Source organism: Bos mutus, chromosome 12 (genome assembly GCF_027580195.1).
Source record: "Bos mutus isolate GX-2022 chromosome 12, NWIPB_WYAK_1.1, whole genome shotgun sequence".
NCBI lineage: Eukaryota > Metazoa > Chordata > Mammalia > Artiodactyla > Bovidae > Bos > Bos mutus.
Window position 1 is genome coordinate 78248616 of NC_091628.1, and position 22243 is coordinate 78270858.

The following is a 22243-nucleotide window of genomic DNA, read 5'->3' on the forward strand; positions in this document are numbered from 1 at the left end:
GCCGACGCGCGGGCCAATCCCCTCGCCCTGCACCTTGGGCTGGAACCTGAGACGGGCTCGCCCCCAATGATGCTACAGTTACAGAAGCAACGCCGGTTTGTCATTGTCCCAAGAAAGAGGAGCGGCGTGCTTCTTGTCCGTTTCAGCAGAACTGCTGGCATCCTTCAGCTGGACAAGCTTGCGTCCAGGTTGTGACCTTCTGGGGGAGACCCCCGCGCGCGAACAGCACAGCCAGAGACCCCCTCAGGGAATCTCGCCTGCTGTTGAGATCGGCCGACGCGCCCCTGCCCGAGCCGCGGCTGGCTGCGTCCACCTCTTCCACTTCATTTATCCGTGGATCATCTTGAGTCGAGCTTGTAAATGTTTAGCATTTTGCTGCTTTACTGCTTCTTTCTGGCGACCGTTCCAGCACTGCCCGAGAGCGGCGGAGAGAGGCGACTGAGCCCCGAGAAAAGCGAAGTATGGGGTCCCGGACTCAAGGCAGCCGTGGTCCTTCCCGCGCGCTATTTCTACATTCAGGCGGTGGACACATCCGGCAAGAAGTAAGTCCGCAATGGCTTCATGACGATTTTGGAAGGCAGATCAAGCTTTCTGCTTCTCTCCTCGCGTTCTGTCCTCCCAGAACTCGTTTCTCCACAGCAGTTTAAAATCCAGGACACTTGGGGGCTATTCACATGTCTTTGGAATTTATCCCCATCCTACTCAATTTTTCTCTGTAGCTTTAGAAATCATTTCGAATTAGCTCTTCTCCTGGCCCTTTTGAAGGGGAGTCCTACGTGAGTGCTGAACAAACAAACCCCTGTACTTTGCTTAAGGTATTCTAAATTTTTTTCTATTTAATTTATTATTTATTTATTTTGTGGAAGTATAGTAGATTTACAATGTGTTCATTTCGGCTGTACAACAAAGTGGTTCAGTTAGATCTATACATTCTTTTTTATTAAGTTTTATTGGAGTATAGTTGCTTTACGATGTTGTGTGTTTCTGCTAGTACAGCAAAGTGAATCAGCTATACATAGACTTATATCCCCTCTTTTTTGGATTTCCTTCCCATTTAGGTCACCACAGAGCACTGAATAGATTGGGGTTGACATAGATACAGTCAATCCCAATACCGGTAGGTATAAAATAGATAACTAATGAAAACCTAGCACAAGGAACTCTTTTCTAATTTTTGCATAAATTGTTATAAGGAATTTGAACTCAGTTGTTAGAAAGTAGTTGGCTTCACCTTTTTCTGGTGCTGCTGTGTTTTCAGGTAGACCTCTGCACTAAGTGTGTTTTGAAACTCAAAATGAAAAATAAAACACTATTCATAATTTTATGGTTGAGGCAGAAAGTATCAAAATATGAATCTCCTGTGTTTGTTACAACTTTATTTCATCCCACTGCATTCAACTATCCCACTTGTGCTTGAAACTTATTTGTAGAGTTCACATACCTCTGACATGATTGTCTTTTTATATTGAAGCTGTCTGTGTATATTTTGTTGGCAAAAGATCTTGGGAATAAGAAGTTTTCCAAAGAAAAGGAACGTTATAAATTTTGTCGCTTGGTTATAAATAGTATGGTTGGGAAACTGAGTACCATCTTAATCTTAACACCAAGAGCATGCCCTCAAAAGAAAAAAACCTTTTATACAACATCACTTGGATAATATGCTAGCTACTAGCTTTTTCCATGGCTGAGTACGATTTATAATAGTGATTTTTTTTAAAGAATCATTGAGAGCGATGTTTCAGAAAACCATTAGAGGCATCATTTGATCACAGACTTCCAGATGTGATGGACACGAAATAAATAGTAGGTTAATAGGACTGTTTTTATATATGAAATGCATAAGGATGTTCTGTGTTTACAGAGATTAGTAGTCTTAAAATACCTCCTTGTAATTTTGTAATAAAACTGATTTAACTTATCTTGACCATTGTCATCCTCTTTTCCTTTTCATCTCCAATCCATCCTATTAATTCTGGTACTGAAAGCATAAGGAAAAGGAAGCAAGCACATATTAGGGGGAGGATATAGAGAATAGTCAGGTTCACAGACTGGAGACCATAGTCTTTGTACGTTTGTTTCTTAAAATAAGCTTTATGTTTCTCTGTTCTTCCCATCGCAGATTCACATCTTCTCCGGGTGAAAAAGTGTTCCAGATTAAAATCTCAGCCCCAGATGAGCAATTCACTAGAGTCGGGGTCCAGGTTTTAGACCGAAAAGATGGGTCCTACATAGTAAGATACAGAATGTACGCCAGCTACAAAAACCTGAAGATAGAAGTCAAATTCCAAGGTCAACATGTGGCCAAATCTCCATATATTTTAAAAGGTAATGTGGAATATAATTTCAAAACAACAGTGTTTGAATACAATATTACCTGTCATTCAGTCAGTAAAAGCAGGTTAGCCTGATATTTTTTCACTGGAAGAAAAGAAATTTTGTTATTGTTTTTCAGTTGCTAAATCAGGTCAGACTCTTAGTGACCCTATGGACTGAAGTTGAAAGCTAAGTTGAGAATCCTGGTAGAAGAAAGAAATGCAAGATTTGAATGGAAATTGTAATTCACTAAAGAGGAAAGAACTTAATATATTCTTTAATATGAACTTAATAGTATTAAGTTCTAGTAATAAAGAATTTGCTTCTGGAAGATGCAACATTAGCAAGAACAATCAAGCTATATGGTCATAGATGGCACTTTCTTAGTTAGAGACATGTGACTTAAGTAACTGATGAGTGTCACTGAAATTTGATCAATCACTTCAGGAAGAAAGGGCTTGATAGAGATAGTGAAAGTTGACTGTAGTTTTTTTGGTTTTGTTTCAATGCTATTTTTCCAGAGAAATTCTCCAATGTTTTCTTATATAGGATAAGTGTACAGCTTTCTTCCCTAAAGCCATATCATTCCATATCAGCAGACATATATCCTAAAATATTAGAGAAGCAAGGAGAATACAGACACACAAATCTTTCTTGACCCACTGCTCCAAGAAAGGCAAATGTTTTTGTAGAAAGTGTCTAGGTTCCTTCCCCTCACTCCACTAGGACCACACGGTACCATATAACCTGCTAAACCTTAAAAAGATGTCCCATTGTCTCCTACTGCCTGGGTCAGGTGACAATCTGAGAATTATAGAAATAAATGACAGTGAAATCTCAATGCAGATTCTATGTTATGTTAGTATTATTTCTAGACACATGTAATTAATTCATAGTATTAGTGAAATGGGTGGTTTGAAGATTACTTTGCTTCTTTATATTTTTTTAAAAAAAACTACTAACCATAGTAGGGGTGCTTTATTTACTTGTATTTTTTTTTTTTTTTTTTTGGCCTCACCTCAAGGCTTGCAGTATCTTAGTTTCCCCACCAGGGATCAAACCCAGGCCCCAGCATCAGAAGCACGGAATCCTAACCACTGGACCATCAGGGAATTCCCACTTGTATTGATCCTTAGGATGATTTACCCATTGAGAAAAGTATCTTAGACATTTTAAGGACTTGCTTGTATAACAGACCATTGAAATATTAATTCCTTATCACTTCTGTCTTTCATTAAAACAGGGATATGCCTCTGATATCCTTTTACCAATGTTTGGTTATTCTTAAGTACACAAAACATAAAGAGTAATGCTTTGTGGTACAACAGAAACTAACACAACATTGTAAATCAACTATACTCTAATAAAAATTAATTTAAAAAAAAAGAATAATGAACTATGGGGACTTCCCTGGCCGTCCAGTGGTTAAGACTCACATGGCTTCCATCCCTGGTTGAGCAACTAAGACCCTACATGCCATGTGGGAAAAAAAAAAAAAGAGTAATGGAGGGACTGTGGAAGCCACTTAGAGAAAAATGTAGTACCATTAGCTTTCTTTTGAAGTCATGCCAAGTGGACTTTACTGTGAAAAGATCTTAAGACCCAACCGTAAAAAGCTGTCAGAACAGATGTACTCGCTATTCCCCAGTGTAGTAGAAAGGTTTCTCTTTTTAAAATAGGTTTTCCATCAAATTGCCCTCCCCATCTGACTAGGCAGGAACTGAAGTCATTCTACAAATATCTGTTACCCGTTTCACACGCTGAGTGAGATCGTGCCTGTACCCTTTGCTCCCTGTGTCATCAGGGCCGGTGTACCATGAGAGCTGTGACTGTCCCTTGGAAGACAGTGCAGCCTGGCTGCGGGAGATGAACTGCCCAGAAACCTTTGCTCAGATTCACAGAGATCTGGTGCATTTCCCTACCGTTGACCCGGAAAAGATTGCAACGGAAATCCCAAAAAGATTTGGACAAAGACAGAGCTTGTGTCATTACTCCTTGAAGGATAACAAGGTGCAGTTGCTTGTTTGTCTTGGTGATGTATTTTTATTTTGGCCATGTGGCTACAACTTAGCTACATAGTTTTATTAAAATCATTCTGCCGATCATTGTGATAAGCTTGATCTCAGTGAAGCCAAAGCGTACTTTTAGACTAACGGAATAAACATGGAATTGTCTTCCAGGTTTATATCAAGACTCACGGTGAACATGTAGGTTTTAGAATTTTCATGGATGCCATACTACTTTCTTTGACTAGAAAAGTAAGTATTTCTTTTCTCTTGTGTATAATGGACCATTTAAATCCAGGTTTTACATCATAGTCTTCCCAGCCGGCACAGTGGTAAAGAATCTGCCTGCAGTGCAGGAGACCTGGGTTCAATCCCTTGGTTGGGAAGATCTCCCGGAGAAGGAAATGACAACCCACACCAATATTCTTGCCACGGAGAATTCCATGGACAGAGGAGCCTGGCGGACTATAGTCCGTGGGGTCGCTAAAGAGTCAGACAGGACTGAGCAACTAAACAGTAACAACAGCAGTGGAGTTTGGAGTGATAGTGACACGGCTGATGTGAAAAACGATACCATCATTTTAACACTCTGGCTTCCTTGTCCTAGGTGAAGATGCCTGATGTGGAGTTTTTTGTTAATTTGGGAGACTGGCCTTTGGAAAAAAAGAAATCCAGTCCCCACATCCATCCGATCTTTTCCTGGTGTGGCTCCACGGACTCCAGGGATATTGTGATGCCCACCTACGACTTGACAGACTCTGTCCTGGAAACCATGGGCCGGTGAGAGATGGGTCGCAGATGACCCAGAGCCTTGGTTTTCTTTCCTTGATGAGTTTTTGCCCGACACCCCTTGCGAGGCGATGGTTTGGGGGAAACCTGTTGCACTGTCTGTCTTCCAGAGTCAGTCTGGATATGATGTCCGTGCAGGCCAACACGGGTCCTCCCTGGGAAAGCAAAAACTCTACCGCTGTCTGGAGAGGGCGAGACAGCCGGAGAGAGAGACTCGAGCTGGTTAAGCTGAGCAGGAAGCACCCAGAGCTCATAGACGCTGCTTTCACCAACTTCTTCTTCTTTAAACACGACGAAAGCCTATATGGTCCCATCGTGAAACACATTTCATTTTTCGATTTCTTCAAGGTATGACATCGTCCAGAGCCAATGCTTTGTGATTTTCCAAATACCTGCATTTGAGTGCTAGGTCACTTCAGTCGTGTCGGACTCTTCCTGACCCTATGGACTATAACCCACCAGGCTCCTCTGTCCACAGGAATTCTCCAGGCAAGAATACTGGAATGGGTTGCCATTTCCTTCTCCAGGGGATCTTCCCGACCCAGGGATCAAACCCATGTCTTTTATGTCTCCTGCGTTGGCAGGCGGGTTCTTTACCACTAGTGCCGCCTGGGAAGTCCCACCTGCATTTGATGGGTGGGAAATTAAATTACAGGAGATTGAGTGAGTGAGTGAGTGATAATCATTGCTCAGTCATGTCCGACTCTTTGCAACCCCATGGACTGGAGCCCACCAGGCTCCTCAGTTTATAGAATTCTCCAGGCAGGAATACTGGAGTGGGTTGCCATTTCCTTCTCCAACAGAAGATGAGAGGTGAGCACAAAATTTTAGGAACATCCAGGCATGGGGCGCCAGGGACTAACCAGCCCCTAGCAGGCAACCTGGATTGTACTCAGTACCTAGAAAAGTGAAAGTGTTAGTTGCTCAGTCCTGTCCAACTCTCTGTGATCTGATGGACCGTAGCCTGCAGGCTCCTCTGTCCTTGGGATTCTCCAGGCAAGAATACTGGAATGGGTTGCCATTCCCTTCTCCAGGAGATCTTCCTGACCCAGGGATCAAATGTGGGTCTCCCATAATGCAGGCAGATTCTTCACCGTCTAAGCCACCAGGGAAGTCCTGACTCAGTATCTAGACCTGACATGAAATATGCACCAAGGGAGTTTGGGATCTGGGTAATTTTTCCTCCATCTGACCTTCAAGAGAAGCACATTTTCACCCCAAACCCTTTTTTTATTAAAAAATACGTGTTAGTGATTTTATAAATATTTCTCCCCTGAGCCATAGAATCACAATAGACTAAAGAAGGAATATAAAGCAGGTGTCTCTTTCCTTCTGGTAGGGAAATGACTTGGAATCCAACCAGCTGTTCTGCTCAAAAACTCTGGGTATTCTACACTCTCTCTCTGTCTAGAATGTGGGCTATTCCTGTTTTCCCAGGGTTGATCCTTTTTCTGACAACTCTCCTTTCTCAAGCAGTGAGGTATACCACCCTGATCTCTAGACCCCCAAGGGATTTTGAAGCCCCATGTGGTGAAGGGTAGTCAGCCATCTCCTGCAGGTGGGAAGGTCAGTGATTGATGAGCTCTGCACAGAGGAGCCTCGTGGGCTACAGTCCACAGGGTCGCAAGAGGCAGATGTGACTGAAGCGACTTACTGCACAGAGCACAAGAAAGATGGCCATAAGCTGAATAATCAGTTTTTCTTCCATATGCATGTCACAGAAATTTTGGAAAGAAATGGTTACAACCAAAGAGAGCTGATTCCAGCCATTCCTCCTCCGAGAGTGTCCTGTCAGACCTTTGCTTTCTTTCTGTTGTACCTGTTGAATTTGTTGCAGCTTAAAACTATTGACTAGGACATCCCTGGTGGTCCAGTGGTTAAGAGTCTGCCTTGCAATGTAGGGGATGCAGTTTCGATCCCTTCTCTGGGATCCCATATGCTGTGGAGCAGCTAAGCCCATGTGCCCCAACTAGACAGCCTGCATGAAAATCACATGTGCCTCAACCAAGACCCAGTTAAATAAACAGATAAATATTTATTGACCTCTGCTGTGCTAGAAATACTTTGATTCATAGATGTTCTTGCCCCAGAGCTTGTTAATTTCTTTAAGAGCTGGGTGTGCCCACCGGATGTTTCAAAGGTATGGTTAACACAGTTTAAAATGTGCCATCAGTAGGTACTATCATGCCATCGATAAAGTAGTCACATGCGTACTAAGTCACTTTAATTGTGTCCCACTCTGTGACCCTGTGGACTGTAGCCCACCAGGCTCCTCTGTCTATGGGGATTCTCCAGGCAAGAATACTGGAGTGGGTTGCCATTTCCTCCTCCGGAGATCTCCCCAACCTAGGGATCAAATCCATGTCTCTTACACCTCCTGCATTAGCAGCTGGATTCTTTACCACTACTGCCACCTGGGAAGTAGTCGTAATAAATCTAATTTCCTTCACTGGTAGGCTTTGGACAACAGTTTTATAATTTTATTGGTTGCTCCAGCGTTAGACTTGGGGCCCCTTCTTGAAATTTGGGGGAACATCAAAATAGGCCCTACATCTAGGTCAGTGTGTTATGTATACATATAAATAATTAATAGCACTTACTAAGTGGCAGGAGCCAAGGACAAAATCTAGCCAGTTTGTATCTGAGGATGGTGAGGTTTGATGTGTGGAAAGAGGAGGAGAATAAAGAAGAGTGGGGAAAAGGGAGTTTAATGGAGGTTCTTCTGCTGTCCTGCGGTTTGCAGCATAAATACCAGATCAACGTGGATGGCACCGTGGCAGCCTACCGCCTGCCGTATCTGCTGGTTGGTGACAGCGTGGTGCTGAAGCAGGACTCCATCTACTATGAACACTTTTATAATGAACTGCAGCCCTGGAAACACTACATTCCAGTTAAAAGCAACCTGAGTGATCTCCTAGAGAAACTTCAATGGGCAAAAGATCACGATGAAGAGGTAAGGTCAGTCTCTTTCCAGATATCACAGGGTCATTTCCATGTCTTGTGCCTGGAAAGCATTCAAGATGCTTACATGGAGACCCTTCCCGTAAATGGGAAGCCACATCCGCATGCATAGCACAGATCCCTTCAGGGTAAAGCCAGGCACAGTGGCTTGGATTAACTGCCCACTCTGCACATGACACGAAAACCTAACCCTTGGCCTCGATTTTGGTCTCACTCAGTTAGATCTGAGCTCCAAGCACCGCCTCCCCTCCCCTAGCAACATGAAGATAAAGATGGTCAGCCTGGCAGGGGAAGAACTAACTGTGCCACGGATTAAAATGAAGGATTGCATGAGAGAAGCTTCAAACGAATTGTCTGCTAAAAATTATTCAGGCAGTGCATTAAGCTTCATCTTGCATTGACTTTGCAAAGTCATTGTTACTTCATTTTGTCTCCCTTTTCTGTCCCGGAGAGGCCCATTCTAGAAGGCCCAATATGACTTCTTAAACTATCAAGTCTTAAAAATCTCACTTTGATTTGAACACACATCCTCTAATGTTCCCTTTACACACAAGACTTCAAAGATACTGTAGCCACTATTTTCCCACCAAAATGTACTTGGAAGATCACTTAGCACATGTCTGCATGGGGAAAAATATGTCTCATTAAAGGATATTATTCTTGCTCCTATAGGCAAAGAAGATAGCCAAAACAGGACAAGAATTTGCAAGAAATAATCTCATGGGTGATGACATATTCTGTTATTATTTTAAACTTTTCCAGGTCAGTATTTTCTAAGAAAATAGAAATATTTGTAATTGTTCATGTTAGTAGCAAGTAATGTTTCACTGAACAATTTCGAAAAGTATTTTCATTAAGGAGATACATATATACCTCTGTAAGTGAAAGTCAGGGATAAATATTAAATTAGAGTGAAAATGAAGGATGCTAAAGAATAGCTAATGGAGAATGCTACAACCTTAAGGGAAAGGTGTTAATGTTAGAACTGTGTGGCATGTGGTTAGAAAATTGGCCTCTGAGCCTACAAAGTTACTGTGCATGGATTCTTATTTGTTCTTTGTACAAAACTGCTATTTTGTTGCTGTTTCTTTTTCTATACAGTGCAAGGTATGTTTGGACCTGTTGTGCTGACCCCATTGGGCCATAACTTTTCTTGCAATTTGCCTTTATGGACCTACCCATTTAGGGATTGTAGTCAAAGCCTATCTGACAATTTGAAAGGTTCTTTTTTTAAAAATGCAGTCGTAAGCATGTAATTTGCTAATAAATAGTTCTAGATCTAAGTCAGATTGTTTTAATCTCAGAGTTGCAGAATTCTAGATATTGAGTCCAATGTCTCAGGCTCTGCTACAGAACAAAGTTGGTCGTTGCTGTTCCGCTCCCGCTTTGTAACCTTTCCTAAAGAGTGATGAATTATGTAAACTAAAGAAAGAACTGGGGGCATTTGCTAATCTGAATTCCTAAAGAGCCACAGGTTATTAGAGTTCATTCATTCAACTCACATGTACTAGAGCATAAGCTCCTCGCCCAGAACTTAGGACAGGGAAGCCCATGATGAATGAAGACGTGACTGAGGCTGTACCAGCTGTGGTGGGTCAGGCAGAAATAGTCTGTCCTCAGATTCTCAGTTTAGGGAAGATGGGAACACAGGCATTTTCACTATGTGGCAGAAGATGAAAAGAAATACCATGAAAGAGTCATATAAATGAAGAGTAGACTTAGGAGTGGGGACAGTCACCTCTCAGAAGCTCTGTCGTGGGGTTTTAAGGAGGGCCTTGCACTTCATAACTTGACACACGTGACTTAAATGGACCGAGTTCTAGCACACTCCAGTGTATCTCATTTGGTAAGTGCACCTTATGTTGTTGTTCAGTCACTGAATCGTGTCTGACTCTTTGCGACCCCGTGAACGCAGCATGCCAGGCTTCCCTGTCCTTCACTGTCTCCCAGAGTTTGCTCAAACTCACGTCCATTGAGTCAGTGGTGCCATCCAACCATCTCATCCCCTGTCACCCCCTTTCCCTCCTGCCCTCAATCTTTCCCAGCATCAGGGTCTTTTGCAGTGAGTCAGCTTTTTGCATCAGGTGGCCAGAGTATTGGAGCTTCTGCTTCAGCATATTAAGTGCTAAATAAAACATGCCTTTGTATTGTTGCCTATACAGGAATATGCCAGTTTACAAGTGAGTGAGCCCCAGATCCGAGAGGGCATGATGAGGGTAGAACCAGAGACTGAGGATGACCTCTTTCCCTGCACGTGCCACAGGAAGAAGGTAACCGGAACTGACTTCCTATCCAATGTCACAGGAAGAACTAACTATGATCCGAGTCCTCATTCTCCCCTTTACTCATCCAGTCAGGCAGCAACTACCCAAATTCCTCCTGGAGCCTCTAAGCAACTCACTTTAGCAGAGGCAGAAAAAACAGTTACCAACAAAAGGCAAAAAAGGAAAAAAAAAAAAACAAAAAACAGGTGCTAAGATGCAGTGAAGTGAAGAGACATAGGAGCTCCCAGCAAAGTGGAGGGAGGCCTTTTTTATTGTGAGAATTACAGATCATGTAGCATTTGAATAGATATTTGCGGTTTGCAAAGCATTTTCACATGTATCATCTAATAGCCTCATCTCCCTATGAGATAGTTTCTGCAAAGTTTATCATCCCAGTTTAGAGATGGAAAAATATATAACCATGATTATTCATGTTAACGGATTATTCATTTAAAAGTGATCTCTGTTAATACCACTACATTACTGGGCTTCCCTGGTGGCTCAGATGGTAAAGCGTCTGCCTCTAATGCGGGAGACCCGGGTTCGATCCTTGGGTCGGGAAGATCCCCTGGAGAAGGAAATGGCAACCCACTCCAGTACTCTTGCCTGGAAGATTCCATGGATGGAGGAGCCTGGTAGGCTACAGTCCATGGAGTCACAAAGAGTCAGACACGACTGAGCGACTTCACTTTCTCACTTTCACTCATTTCGTTTATAAAAGGCAGGCTCGAGTATGGACTTGGCAGGCTAAAGAGGATATGGACTTGGCAGGCTAAAGAGGACCTTAGCCGTCACCCAGTAAATGCCTTCATTTTATAGTTGACAAAACCAAGCCCAGAGAGGAATTTAGGCATTTTATAGGTAACAAAACCAAGCCTAGAGAGGAATTTAGCTCAGAACCATCTATCTGGATTATAGCAAAACAAGCACGAAAAACCAGTGTGCCTTCTTCAAACTGTGTGCGTGTTTGTGTGTAAAGACACTGTGGCAGGGGAGGGTTGTTGCAATTTTAGTTGTTTTCCATCTAAAGGAATGTATATTGTATGAAAATTATTATATAATGGCTTGGCATTCTTTTAAACAACATCACCATGTCTGTGAATGGACAGACTCAACATTGTGCGTTGGAACCAGAGTTGAGAAGCAGATTTTGCAGTTAACCATTTCTGCCTCCCAAGGGGGTATAAAAAAGAATAAGGTGACTGCCAGCTCTGGTGGTGTGATGGAACCAGCTCATACAGGCTCATGTGTGCGTGATCAGTTGCTTTAGTCATGTCCAACTCTTTGTGACCCTATGGCCCAGGTCCAGTCCATGGGATTCTCCAGGCAAGAATACTGGAGTGGGTTGCCATGCCCTCCTCCAGGGCATCTTCCCAACCCAGGGTTCAGACCTGCATCTCCTGTGTCTCCTGCATTGCAGGTGGATTCTTTACCGCTGAGCCACCAGACAAGTCACATACAAGCTCACTGATTGTTAAATATTTAGGAATTCTGCACAGCGGTTAACCTTTGGTAGCTTGGAATACACCTGGTTGCAGTATTTACACCATGAAAACAGCACCTGCTGAAATTAGTTTTATTTTGCTTCATTTGCTTTTGTTTTGGATTTGCCTCTAGCTAGCCTTCAGAAGTGGTACAGCATCAGTGGTCACCCCTCTCAAGTGCTGCAAGGCCACAGAATCACTGAAAACCAGTTTCAAAACAGAAATGGCCAAAATTGGAAGGTACTCCCACATGGAGTTTGATTTGGTATCAGAATGAGTCTGTTGGCTCCAAATGAAACTGGGTGGCTGCCTTACTCCACTCCTCTTTTTTTAAATTTATTTTTATCTCATAAGTGAATTTGAGGAGTGCCAAATGATTCCCCTGATTGGTAGAACTTATGGCTAGAATGATAGCTTTATTGATTTTCCCACCCGCAGTGTCTACTCTGGCCATTCACTGATACCGTTCAGAACACAAGCCTTTACCATAATACAGACCCCTAGATGTTCAGGTTCCCACCAATGAGACTTTACCCTTGCTGCTGCTGCTGCTGAGTCACTTCAGTCGTGTCCAACTCTGTGCGACCCCATAGACAGCAGCCCACCAGGCTCCCCGTCCCTGGGATTCTCCAGGCAAGAACACTGGAGTGGGTCGCCATTTCCTTCTCCAATGCATGAGAGTGAAAAGTGAAAGTGAAGTCGCTCAGTCGTGTCCGACTCCTAGCGACCCCATGGACTGCAGCCCACCAGGCTCCTCCATCCATGGGATTTTCCAGGCAGGAGTGCTGGAGTGGGGTGCCATTGCCTTCTCCAGACTTTACCCTTAGATGATTTCAAATAATAAACAATGATTTCAAATAATAAAATCCTAAAATTTTATTTGAATCCTAAAATTCAAATAATAAAGTCCTAAAATCCTCTAGTGATGACTCGGCTTTGTTTATCCCTTTTTTCATCTTTGTGTGCTTGTGTGCTCAGTCGCTAAATTGTGTCCGACTCTTTGTGACCCTGTGGACTGTAGCCCACCAGGCTCCTCTGTCCATGGGATTTTCCAAGCAAGAATACTGGAATGGGTTGCCATTTCCTCCTCCAGGGCATCTTCCCCACCCAGGGATCAAACCCGCATCTCCTGCATTGGCAGGCAATCTGAGCCACCAGGGAAACCTCTTTGTCTTTAGGGGAAAGTAATTAATAGACTAAATGTAAGCCTTCTTATTCATGGAAAACTTCTTGATGGCTCTAAATATTTGTTTCTTAATTGCAGACCAAAGATGAACTGTGATATGCAAAATACCTTTCCTTCAAATAGTGGTGCTCTGAAGACTCTTCTTAAGTGAAAAGAAGAATGTCTTCTAAATACTAATTCCATGGACAGTATAAAATCTGCTCTATGATTGTCTGAATTATGAAGATCTGTTTCTTCTTATGCAGTATTCCCACGACAGTCATTGGAAGTACATTTTTAGAATTTTATAATAAAATCACTTTTATTTTAAAGGCCTGTGTTGTGCTCATCATTAGCTGTGTTTGGACCATGGAGCAGTAAAAAAAAAAAAAAAAATGGGTGTCTGAGTCCTGAACTCAGTCTGAAGCATGTCAAAAGCCATCACCTACCTAGATACAGTTTACATGACAAAGCAGTAAACTTCTGACTTGTTTACACTATTATTTTAGATAATCAGTCACTCCCTTAATACTAATTAATACACCTTCCAAGGTTTTTTGTAATCTGGCCTCTTCCTGTATCCATCACAAATGTATTTTATTTAACAAGTATTTATTAAGCACCTAATATGTGCCAGGCATTGTATTAGGTTCTACAGATACAATAGTGAACAGCCACTATCTCTTCTGAAAGAAGAGTGAAATAAACAAGTAAAAATAAATAAGCAGGGCAATTATGGATTGATTAAAACAGTTATTACAGAGAGAAAGTGGGCTTAGTGGTGGTGGCTAGAGATCAAAGATGCTACTGACTTCTCACTGTTAAGCAAAATATTTGTTATGGTTAATGATAAACAACGACTACTAAAATATGAAATTTCCAATTATTAAAAAGGAAGCACATTAAAATTTTATTAAATGCTTTTCAGGCATCTATTTACATATTCATGTTTAATGGTGATTTATTCTGTTCCATTAATCCATGATGAACTACATTAATACTATTCTCATTTCGAAACATTATAGAACCTCCATTATAAAAACTCTAGTACATCCAATTATGTATTATTTTAATGCATGGATGTAATCATGCTAATATTTAGCTAAATCTGGCCCACCACTTATTTTTGGACAGCCTGAAAGTTAAGGATGATTTTAAAATTTTTAAATGGTTGAAAAAAATCAAGAAAAGAATAGTAATAACATGTAAAATTTATCTGAAATTGAAGTTTTGGTGTCCATAGTTTTGTATTAGTTTCCTATGGCTGCTATGACAAAGTATTAATACCAAACAAGAGGAATTCAATCTCTTAGGGTTCTGGATTTGAGAGTCAGGAATCAGTGTTTCTGGGACAATGGCGATGTATTTGGAGGGCTGGTTTCTTCCTGAGGCTCTGAGGGCAGAATGCCTTTTCTGGCTCCTAGGGGTGTGTTTCTTGTGGTTCTTGTCTTGTGGCCCCTTCATTTTCCCAGCCAGCAGCTCAGCATCTTCAAATCTGTTTGTCATCACACTGCCTTCTCTCTCTGAATGTTGCAGCACTGTTATTTATAAGAAGTCAAACAGTGGAAACCATCCAAATAGCCATCCACCAGTGAATGGATAAACAAAATGTGGTTTATCCGTAAAACTGAATACTACTCAGCAATGAAAAGAAACGAGTTATAAGGAACAAAGTACTATTAGATATGATACAATATGGATGGAATCTTCTTTTTCTGAGGCAGCAAGCGGTGTCTTAGCCTTATGGCCGGTGCACCTGCTGGAAGGGAATGGCTGGGACTCCGAAGGATCCTGAAAGAGGAAGTCGGGGGTGAGGCAGCGAGGGGAGGCGGCCCGACAGCGCCCCCTCGGGCTGGGCAGCAGACACCGCCACAGCACCGGCGGCAGGGGCGGGAAAACTCCCGCTCCCAGCGTGCTCCGCGCGCCAGCTCGCGCGCCTGGGGGGCGGGGCCTGCGCGCGCCTGCGCTGTAGCGGGACGCGCTGGCGGGCGCGGCGAGGCGGTCCCTTCGAGTGTGGTAGTTCGCTCCCTGAAGGGAGTGAGGACGGTTAGGTGCTGCCGGTCACTTTCCCGTCCCTGGTAAGTGCGGCGGCTGTGGCGGCGGCGGCGGCAGTGGTCGGGGCTGCTACTTGGGAACGGCTTCCGAGGGCTTTCCGCGGTCCCTCCAGCGGCGTTTCGGCCTCGTGGCCGTCGTCCCTCAGGGGCTGTTGGGCGGCTCCGTGAGGCGTGAGGCGTCGGTTAGGTCCCGCGGGCCGCGGCAGCTGGGGCTTCGGCCGGCCGGTCGGGAGGCTCCTAGAAGGGACGGTGAGAGCGGGGCGAGCCGGCCTCCGAGCGAGGAGAATCTCCCGCGCGCCGGCCACCGTGCAGCCCCGACGGGCGGAATCGGACGGTCCTCGGGCGCCTTTGGGTCCCCAACCCCGGGAAGCCTGACCTCGAGTTTCTGCCTTGTTCCGCTTGTTGTCGAGGCGGCCCGGACCCGCGACTCCCCTCAAGGACTTGAAGTCTGACAGTTGCCGTTGCGTTTTCCTCGCGATTTCCAACGTTCCGCCCGGACGAGGCGGATGACGCAAGAATTTTTTTTTTCCAACTGAAAGTTAAGGGGTGGTGGCATCCGATCATCCGGCTTCGGATGTGGTCTCTGTCGCATCCTGACGACAGTAGTCACACAAATCACTCTTGAAAACGCCCACAAGCGTGGGCACGCGGGTCCAGACGGTGAACCGTCGCAGCCTCTCTCCGAAGTTGGTGGCGTTTGCTGCCTTTGAAGACACCGAGGCGGAGCCAGGCTCCAACCCCGCCGCCCCTTCTGACCCGCTAAACCCGAGATTTATTAGCTAGAGCCGGCTCACTATTGCCCTTATAAGTCCAACACGTGTTGCACTGTTGGCAAGGACAGGCTGTCCATCACGCAAGAGTGTGGCGTTTGCCAGAAAAAAAAAAAAAAAAAACAGCAGGTGTGTGCACTGTTGGCAAGGACGGACTGTCCATCACGCAAGAGTGGCGTTTGCCAGAAAAAAAGAACCACGAGCACCCCACTTGTTGAGGAATAGAGCATTCTAGGTTAAGAGAGTGGGTTGAGGACGTGTATCTAATTTTACTCCCTGAAATCTCACTGAAAGTACAGTAAAGGGATTTTCAAAAAGACACAAACCCACAGAGATGAAGAAAATGGGAAAGAAACAATAGCAGTAAAATACTGGGCTCCAGAAAGCAAGTGTCGTACAATTATATATATATATATAAGAAACAAAATCTTCAAAATGTGCAGAAACTGGCAGCACGGGACACTTTGGGAGCTGGCAATGAAAGGAATGGTGCTGGGGATGGATGTGCATGGCTCAAATAAAGACCACTTAGGTGAGGTCTGTCTGAGAAGTAATTAGATAGCAAGCTCTCCTTCCCCGTTTCATACTGGTAGGATACTGCTTCTCTCCCACCAGGAGACTGGAGGCTCTTCTCTTGAGAACATAAAATGGGATCTTTGAAGCTGGGGACCCCAGGCACAATTATGAGTCTACATTTATGAAAACAGACAGTGAAGGCTGAAGCCCTTCATCCTCCTCCTCCAGTTTAAATCCCAGAACTTTTTGCAGCCGGTCTAATACCTTTCAGGCTCTGTATGAGAATTCTACACACACATAACATGTAAAGGGAAGGATCTGTACAATAAATTAGTCACAGTGATGGCTTCTTGGAAGGGAAAGAAACTTTGTGGCTGGGGGAAAAATGTGAAGAGACTTCACTATTCAGACATTTTTATTCTTTTAAAATAGTGTACCATGTGCATATATTGCCTATTCAAAAATGAAATGTATTTCTTAAATGCAAATGAATACACCCTTTGACACAGGAATTTATAGATATGTCTACACACATGTATTGCCACTCATTGCAATATTGCTTTAGCAAAAGATTGGAAACAGTCTCAATTTTCATTAATAGATTGGTAAACCATTGCAATATTGCCACTCATTGCAATATTGCTTTAGCAAAAGATTGGAAACAGTCTCAATTTTCATTAATAGATGGTTGGTAAAATAAATTTTGTACAACCCTCCTTTGGAATATTTTGTAGTCATAAAAAAACAATGAAATAAGCTCATTGTATAAAAAAGTAATCACAAAGATATATGTTGGGGAGGGGGTTCAGAAAAAATATATCACTAGTTTTATAAAAAGATGTATGTATGTATATATGTATATAAAATACCTGAAAGATAAGCAGAATACTGATTGCCTTTGAAGAGGAGATCTGGATGGTAAAGCAAAAGTGGAATTAGGGAGAGACTTTTCACTGTATACTTTTGTACATTTTGAACATGTTATTCAGTGAATAAATTAGTAAATGTTAATAGGAAAAAAATTAATGATCCTGATGTTAAGCATATCCTGAACAATAAAAGATCTCTTACACTACGGGAAAGAATACTGTGTAACAACCCTGAAATCTTAGTGGCTCACAGCATTTCATGCCCTTGATTCTTCAGGTAGACATTTCATGGTTCTTCAGTGGTTTAGATGTTGATTGGACTAGGCTGGACTCCAGACTTCAGTTTTGAGTTCAGATCTGCTCCATGTATCTTCATTGTGGAACCCGGGCTGAAAAAGCAAAAATACGTGGAGCGTACTTTTCTTGGGGCTGAAGGTGAGAGTTTAAGAGCCCTTCTGGAAAATTTGCCATGCTTCAGCTCAGAAGTGGCACACTGAAACATCTTTTGGTTAAAGCAAGTCACATAGTCAAGCCCAAAGGCAATAGTGTGGAGATTTACATTCTGTCTAGTGGGAGGTTTCTGCAGTCTCAGGACAAAGGATGTGGATGTCTGCTTCCACTGCAGGGTAGAAGGAAGAGTTGGGACCAGTAAAGACGAAGGAAATGGGTTAATAGAAAGATGCTGTGAAATTAGGTTGAAGATAGTTGGTTGAGAACAAAGATGCTTAGGAAAAATACATATTTATATGTACCAAGATATAGCATCCTACTTTGATATGAGTTTTCTTACAGAATGCGTATTATGGTATCACATTGACTTAGATAACATCTGCCAGCCCCACACCTGGCCGGCCCTATAACCAATTCTGAATGACCATTGGAATGAAAATAATGTAGATGTAAAGATATCAGTTCCTAAAGTAGTTATATATAAATGTCTTTATTTTAGCTACTAAATGTATTCATTCATAGTTCTTGTATCATATCCATGTCTACCAACCTACCTTTCACAATAGAATCTTCTTTTCAGGGAGATGTCCTTTGCTTCTCAGATGTAAGGCACTTAAAGATTGTTATTCAACAGTGAAAATGAGTCATACAGAGGTAATACATATTTTCATATATTCTGCATCTTCAGGGTTCCTTTTTTTTTTTTTGTAGTCATATGGCTCCAGAATAATTTTCTTATTTTCAGCTTGTACTGTGAGAGACAGTATAGCATTAGTGGTTAGGAGTGAGAACTTTGGAGCAGACTGCCTGAATTTGCATCTTGGCTAGTGGATATATAACCTTGGGCACATGATATAACGTACTGTGCCTCAGTTTTCTCATCTCTAAAATGGAAATTGTAACAGTACTTACCACAGAATTCTTAGAAAGTTTAAATGAGTTAATACATAAAGAGCAGTTATGATAGTACCTGACACAATAAGTACTTAAATATAAATTATTATTAATATTGCTTTTTATTTTGAGGCTGTGATTTGAGTCATTTGTATTACAGAACAAACCTATATAGTTATTCATTTGTCTAAATAGTCAGGGAAGTTAATTTTTGATCCCTTTATTCTCTTGAATTCCAGGTAAAGTTAAAAGTACCTTTTGGAAATAAATTGCTAGATGCTGTTTGTTTGGTACCTAACAAGAGCTTAACATATGGAGTCATTCTTACACATGGAGCATCAGGAGATATGAATCTCCCTCATTTGACATCACTGGCATCCCATCTTGCCTCTCATGGGTTTTTTTGCCTGAGATTTACCTGTAAAGGCCTTAATATTGTACATAGAATTAAGGCATATAAATCAGTTTTGGTAAGAAAATTTCTTTATATTTACTTACAATAATTCTATTTTTTAAATGCACAGTAAATTGACAAATTTTATTAGTCATTTGGTTTAATTTTAAAAACCCTAATGAATATTCTTAGAAACTCAACAGTGTGTGAAGGCTGGGTAGTGGTCAGATTGCTCTTTTTTGCCATCAGTTTCTATAGGGATGAGTGCTCACATCATAGATGTTTCTCCATGATACTGCCAAGGCATCTACTTATGATGTAATTTCCTTCTTGGAATTATATAACTTAAGCATATACAGTTCTAGACAGTTAGCCTCATATGCTGTGAGTGTACAAATAGCATGATTTCCATGTTGGAAACTAAAATCCCTGGATGAAAACCGAAATTTCTTTTAATCCAAATTACTTCAAGCGTGCTAAGTTTTTCAGAGCTTTAAATCAGATGTTAGTTGTAGCATTATCAGATTTTGCCTTAGTTGGAAGCTTTTAACTGGCTCTTTTTTTCCCCTCCAAATTTTTTTCTTTAAAAATGTTTTAGTACTTGAATATTTTAGACAGTGTTTTTTTTCACATATTTGCGTGTATTACCCAATATATGACTTGATAGTGAAGGCATGACCAGAAGAGCAAAGAACTGGTTACCTCTTCCAAGTAAAATCCCTTAAAATTTTGTGGTTGTCTTTGTAAAAGTTTTATACACTCTAGTAATGATGAGAAATATGTGTTGGTTTTTCCAGTGGAATATAGGAGAAGAATTGATGGTTTTTTGGTTGATTTTTCTAGAATTACCTAAAGACCTCAGAATACAAACTTGCAGGTGTTTTCCTTGGAGGTAAGTTGCAGTACTTGTGAATACTTGTTTTAAAATCTACTCACATTAATACAGGAATAGGTAATAAAGAATTAATGACAGGAATAGAGTTAAGGATTTTTTGTTTTGTTTTGGTAAGTCACGTCCAGGTATAATAACATCAAGGTACTTTAATATTTAAATCGAATTTAAGCCATATACATATGTATTACAACCCAAAGACGTCTCCTTTTATTATATTCTTGAATCATCCTCTGAACTGATCCCTTCACAAGGTTTGTCTTTACCTCTTCAAGTATTCTTTCAGTAAATAATTATTCTTTTTTTTTAGATTTGATTTAGGATCAGTTTTTAGCTCTTCACAAGTCTGTGGGTATTGAGGCTTGTTAATTGCCACCTTCTGTTAAGTATAGATAAGTAATATGATGGATGCATAGTAAATTAAATCTGCCATTATCATCACTACTACTTTATGTGAATGTCTGTATTTCAAACTGAACTTGATTTTAATTGATTTTAGGTCGTTCAATGGGCTCAAGAGCAGCTGCTTCTGTACTGTGTCATATTGAGCCTGATGATGCTGATGATTTTGTTCGAGGTCTCATTTGTATTTCCTATCCACTGCACCATCCAAAACAGCAGCATAAACTTAGAGATGAAGATCTCTTTCGTATAAAAGATCCTGTACTGTTTGTGTCAGGCTCAGCAGATGAAATGTGTGAAAAGGTGATTATGACTTGCTGTTTGTGTGAATGAAAGAGAATGAAAGAAACATCTTGGGAACAAGATGCTACCTGCAACATTCAGTCTCTTTAAAAAGATGCTGATTTTACTATGCTCCTTTTATGTCTTTGGTACCCTGTTACTGAGGGGAATCTAAAAACTATGAGCATACTGACAATATTCAACCCCTTGTAATTAGGTGATAAATGAATTAACTCTTACTTAGCAAATGAAGGATTAATATCTGAATCTTGTGAATTTGGGATTACTAGACTGTATATTTGTTTTATCATTTCAGCATTTAATCACATTCTTCAAATTTGTTATAAAATTGACCCTTGAAGAAAAGTAACTTGTACATATTACTAAATTTTAGTGTCTTTCCCAGAATATATAATTTTCTTGGGAAAAATATTTTTTAGAAGAATTTTTTGACTTGTCAAGAATGAATGCTTGATCTGTTCTGTGGTGTTGCTATATGTAAGAAGTCTGTATTGTCACTTCTTGCACAATCCATTGCCTCAGAAGTTATCTTTAGAGTAGGTTTTAATATTTAGTGAATGGATGCCAAGTATAGGTGGGGTAGGAGAGAGTAAATCTTTATGAAACACCAATAGGGTATTAGTCTAGTATCATCTTCTTTTTTCCTTTTAGAACTTGTTGGAGAAAGTGGCACAGAAAATGCAAGCTCCTCATAAAATACACTGGATTGAGAAGGCAAATCATTCCATGGCAGTGAAAGGACGATCAACAAATGATGTTTTCAAAGAAATAAATACACAGATTTTGTTTTGGATCCAGGAAATCACTGAAACGGACAAGAAATAATTGTCTATAAGTTAAAGGCTATGTTATTTTGAATACAAGTACAGTTAATTTGTTAAAGAAGAGCATACTTCTCAGCATTATGAGATATATTTCAGACTAATTTAATGTCCTTTCATGTTACCCCGTTTTTAAAACACATTTTAATAGTGAAATTAATGTTCTTTATAAAATGTCTCTTGAGAGTACTGTCATAGTTGTATAAAGATGATGTACAAATATTGAAGGTGGTCCAAATATAATTTATTTTCTTTAATAAGTTTTGAAAAATTAAACGTTGAATTTTGTTACAACAGAACTTTTGTCTCATTGCTGTGCAACTCAAACAGTGCTCTTAATTGTGCAGAGCAGTGTCATCTTTATGAAGGAAGAACAATGCTTTAGTAAATTTAGTCAGTTTTATAGAATGTGTACATCTAAGTCACCTAATGTTTTATTAAATCTCAAGGGATAGATGAAGATACATTTTCATATATGGGGACTCTGAACATTGTTTTTAGAATAAAGTAACAACTTTTATTGAATAAATGCTTACTGAAGGTCTGTTACAGGCAAAGCTTCATTAGGTTTACAACAGTGATTAAACGTGGAGTTTAATATAGTAGGGGAACTTGATGTCTAAAGCTCTCTGATTAAGGAGAGAATGAAATGAGTAAATAGTGGAACTAATATCTGTGTTGTATCTAGACAGAGTTAGGGCTCTTAATTTTGCTTTGAGAAGTGCAGGTATCACTTGGACTAGACTTCAGGGTATTGAGTTAGATATGAAAAACTTAGTTTCTATATTTCCTGTAAAGAATGCAAAAAATGTGATGAGGCTGATGATATATAGTATAAGTTTGTAGTGAGCAGTGGTTCTCTACAGTAGGAAATTAACTCCCTGAGTACCCTACTG

The 22243-nt window shown here is 41.1% G+C and overlaps 2 protein-coding genes across 3 annotated transcripts; both read left to right on the top strand.

Annotated features, from left to right (window-relative positions):
- The first annotated feature begins 76 nt into the window (after positions 1-76).
- Positions 77-13314, top strand: POGLUT2 (protein O-glucosyltransferase 2). The gene is made up of 10 exons (XM_005909925.3): positions 77-542; positions 2120-2325; positions 4118-4323; positions 4494-4571; positions 4927-5099; positions 5219-5456; positions 7852-8061; positions 8742-8831; positions 10232-10339; positions 13082-13314. Exons 1-10 carry the CDS (start codon positions 361-363, stop codon positions 13097-13099), a joined length of 1509 nt encoding a protein of 502 aa, XP_005909987.2. The 5' UTR covers positions 77-360; the 3' UTR covers positions 13100-13314.
- Positions 13315-13429: 115 nt separating this feature from the next.
- Positions 13430-21834, top strand: TEX30 (testis expressed 30). Of its 2 annotated transcripts, XM_014483012.2 has the most exons (7): positions 13430-15060; positions 17469-17626; positions 18222-18295; positions 18775-19005; positions 19773-19821; positions 20321-20526; positions 21178-21834. In XM_014483012.2, exons 2-7 carry the CDS (start codon positions 17500-17502, stop codon positions 21349-21351), a joined length of 861 nt encoding a protein of 286 aa, XP_014338498.1. In that variant the 5' UTR covers positions 13430-15060; positions 17469-17499; the 3' UTR covers positions 21352-21834. The 2 variants fall into 2 exon arrangements, with proteins under 2 accessions (XP_014338498.1, XP_005909986.1); XM_005909924.2 differs by lacking the exon at positions 17469-17626 and having other exon boundaries at positions 21178-21833.
- Positions 21835-22243: the final 409 nt, after the last annotated feature.

What these genes read in the sequence shown, in the direction of transcription:
- TEX30 (XM_014483012.2), top strand. Translation starts at nt 17,500, where the DNA reads ATGTTGATTGGACTAGGCTGGACTCCAGACTTCAGTTTTGAGTTCAGA. An exon ending in AGGCATATAAATCAGTTTTG is followed by an intron (nt 19,006 to 19,772) that starts GTAAGAAAATTT and finishes TGATTTTTCTAG; the next exon opens with AATTACCTAAAGACCTCAGA. An exon ending in CAGATGAAATGTGTGAAAAG is followed by an intron (nt 20,527 to 21,177) that starts GTGATTATGACT and finishes TTTTCCTTTTAG; the next exon opens with AACTTGTTGGAGAAAGTGGC.
- POGLUT2 (XM_005909925.3), top strand. Translation starts at nt 361, where the DNA reads ATGTTTAGCATTTTGCTGCTTTACTGCTTCTTTCTGGCGACCGTTCCA. An exon ending in ATCTCCATATATTTTAAAAG is followed by an intron (nt 2,326 to 4,117) that starts GTAATGTGGAAT and finishes CTGTGTCATCAG; the next exon opens with GGCCGGTGTACCATGAGAGC. An exon ending in TACTTTCTTTGACTAGAAAA is followed by an intron (nt 4,572 to 4,926) that starts GTAAGTATTTCT and finishes TCCTTGTCCTAG; the next exon opens with GTGAAGATGCCTGATGTGGA.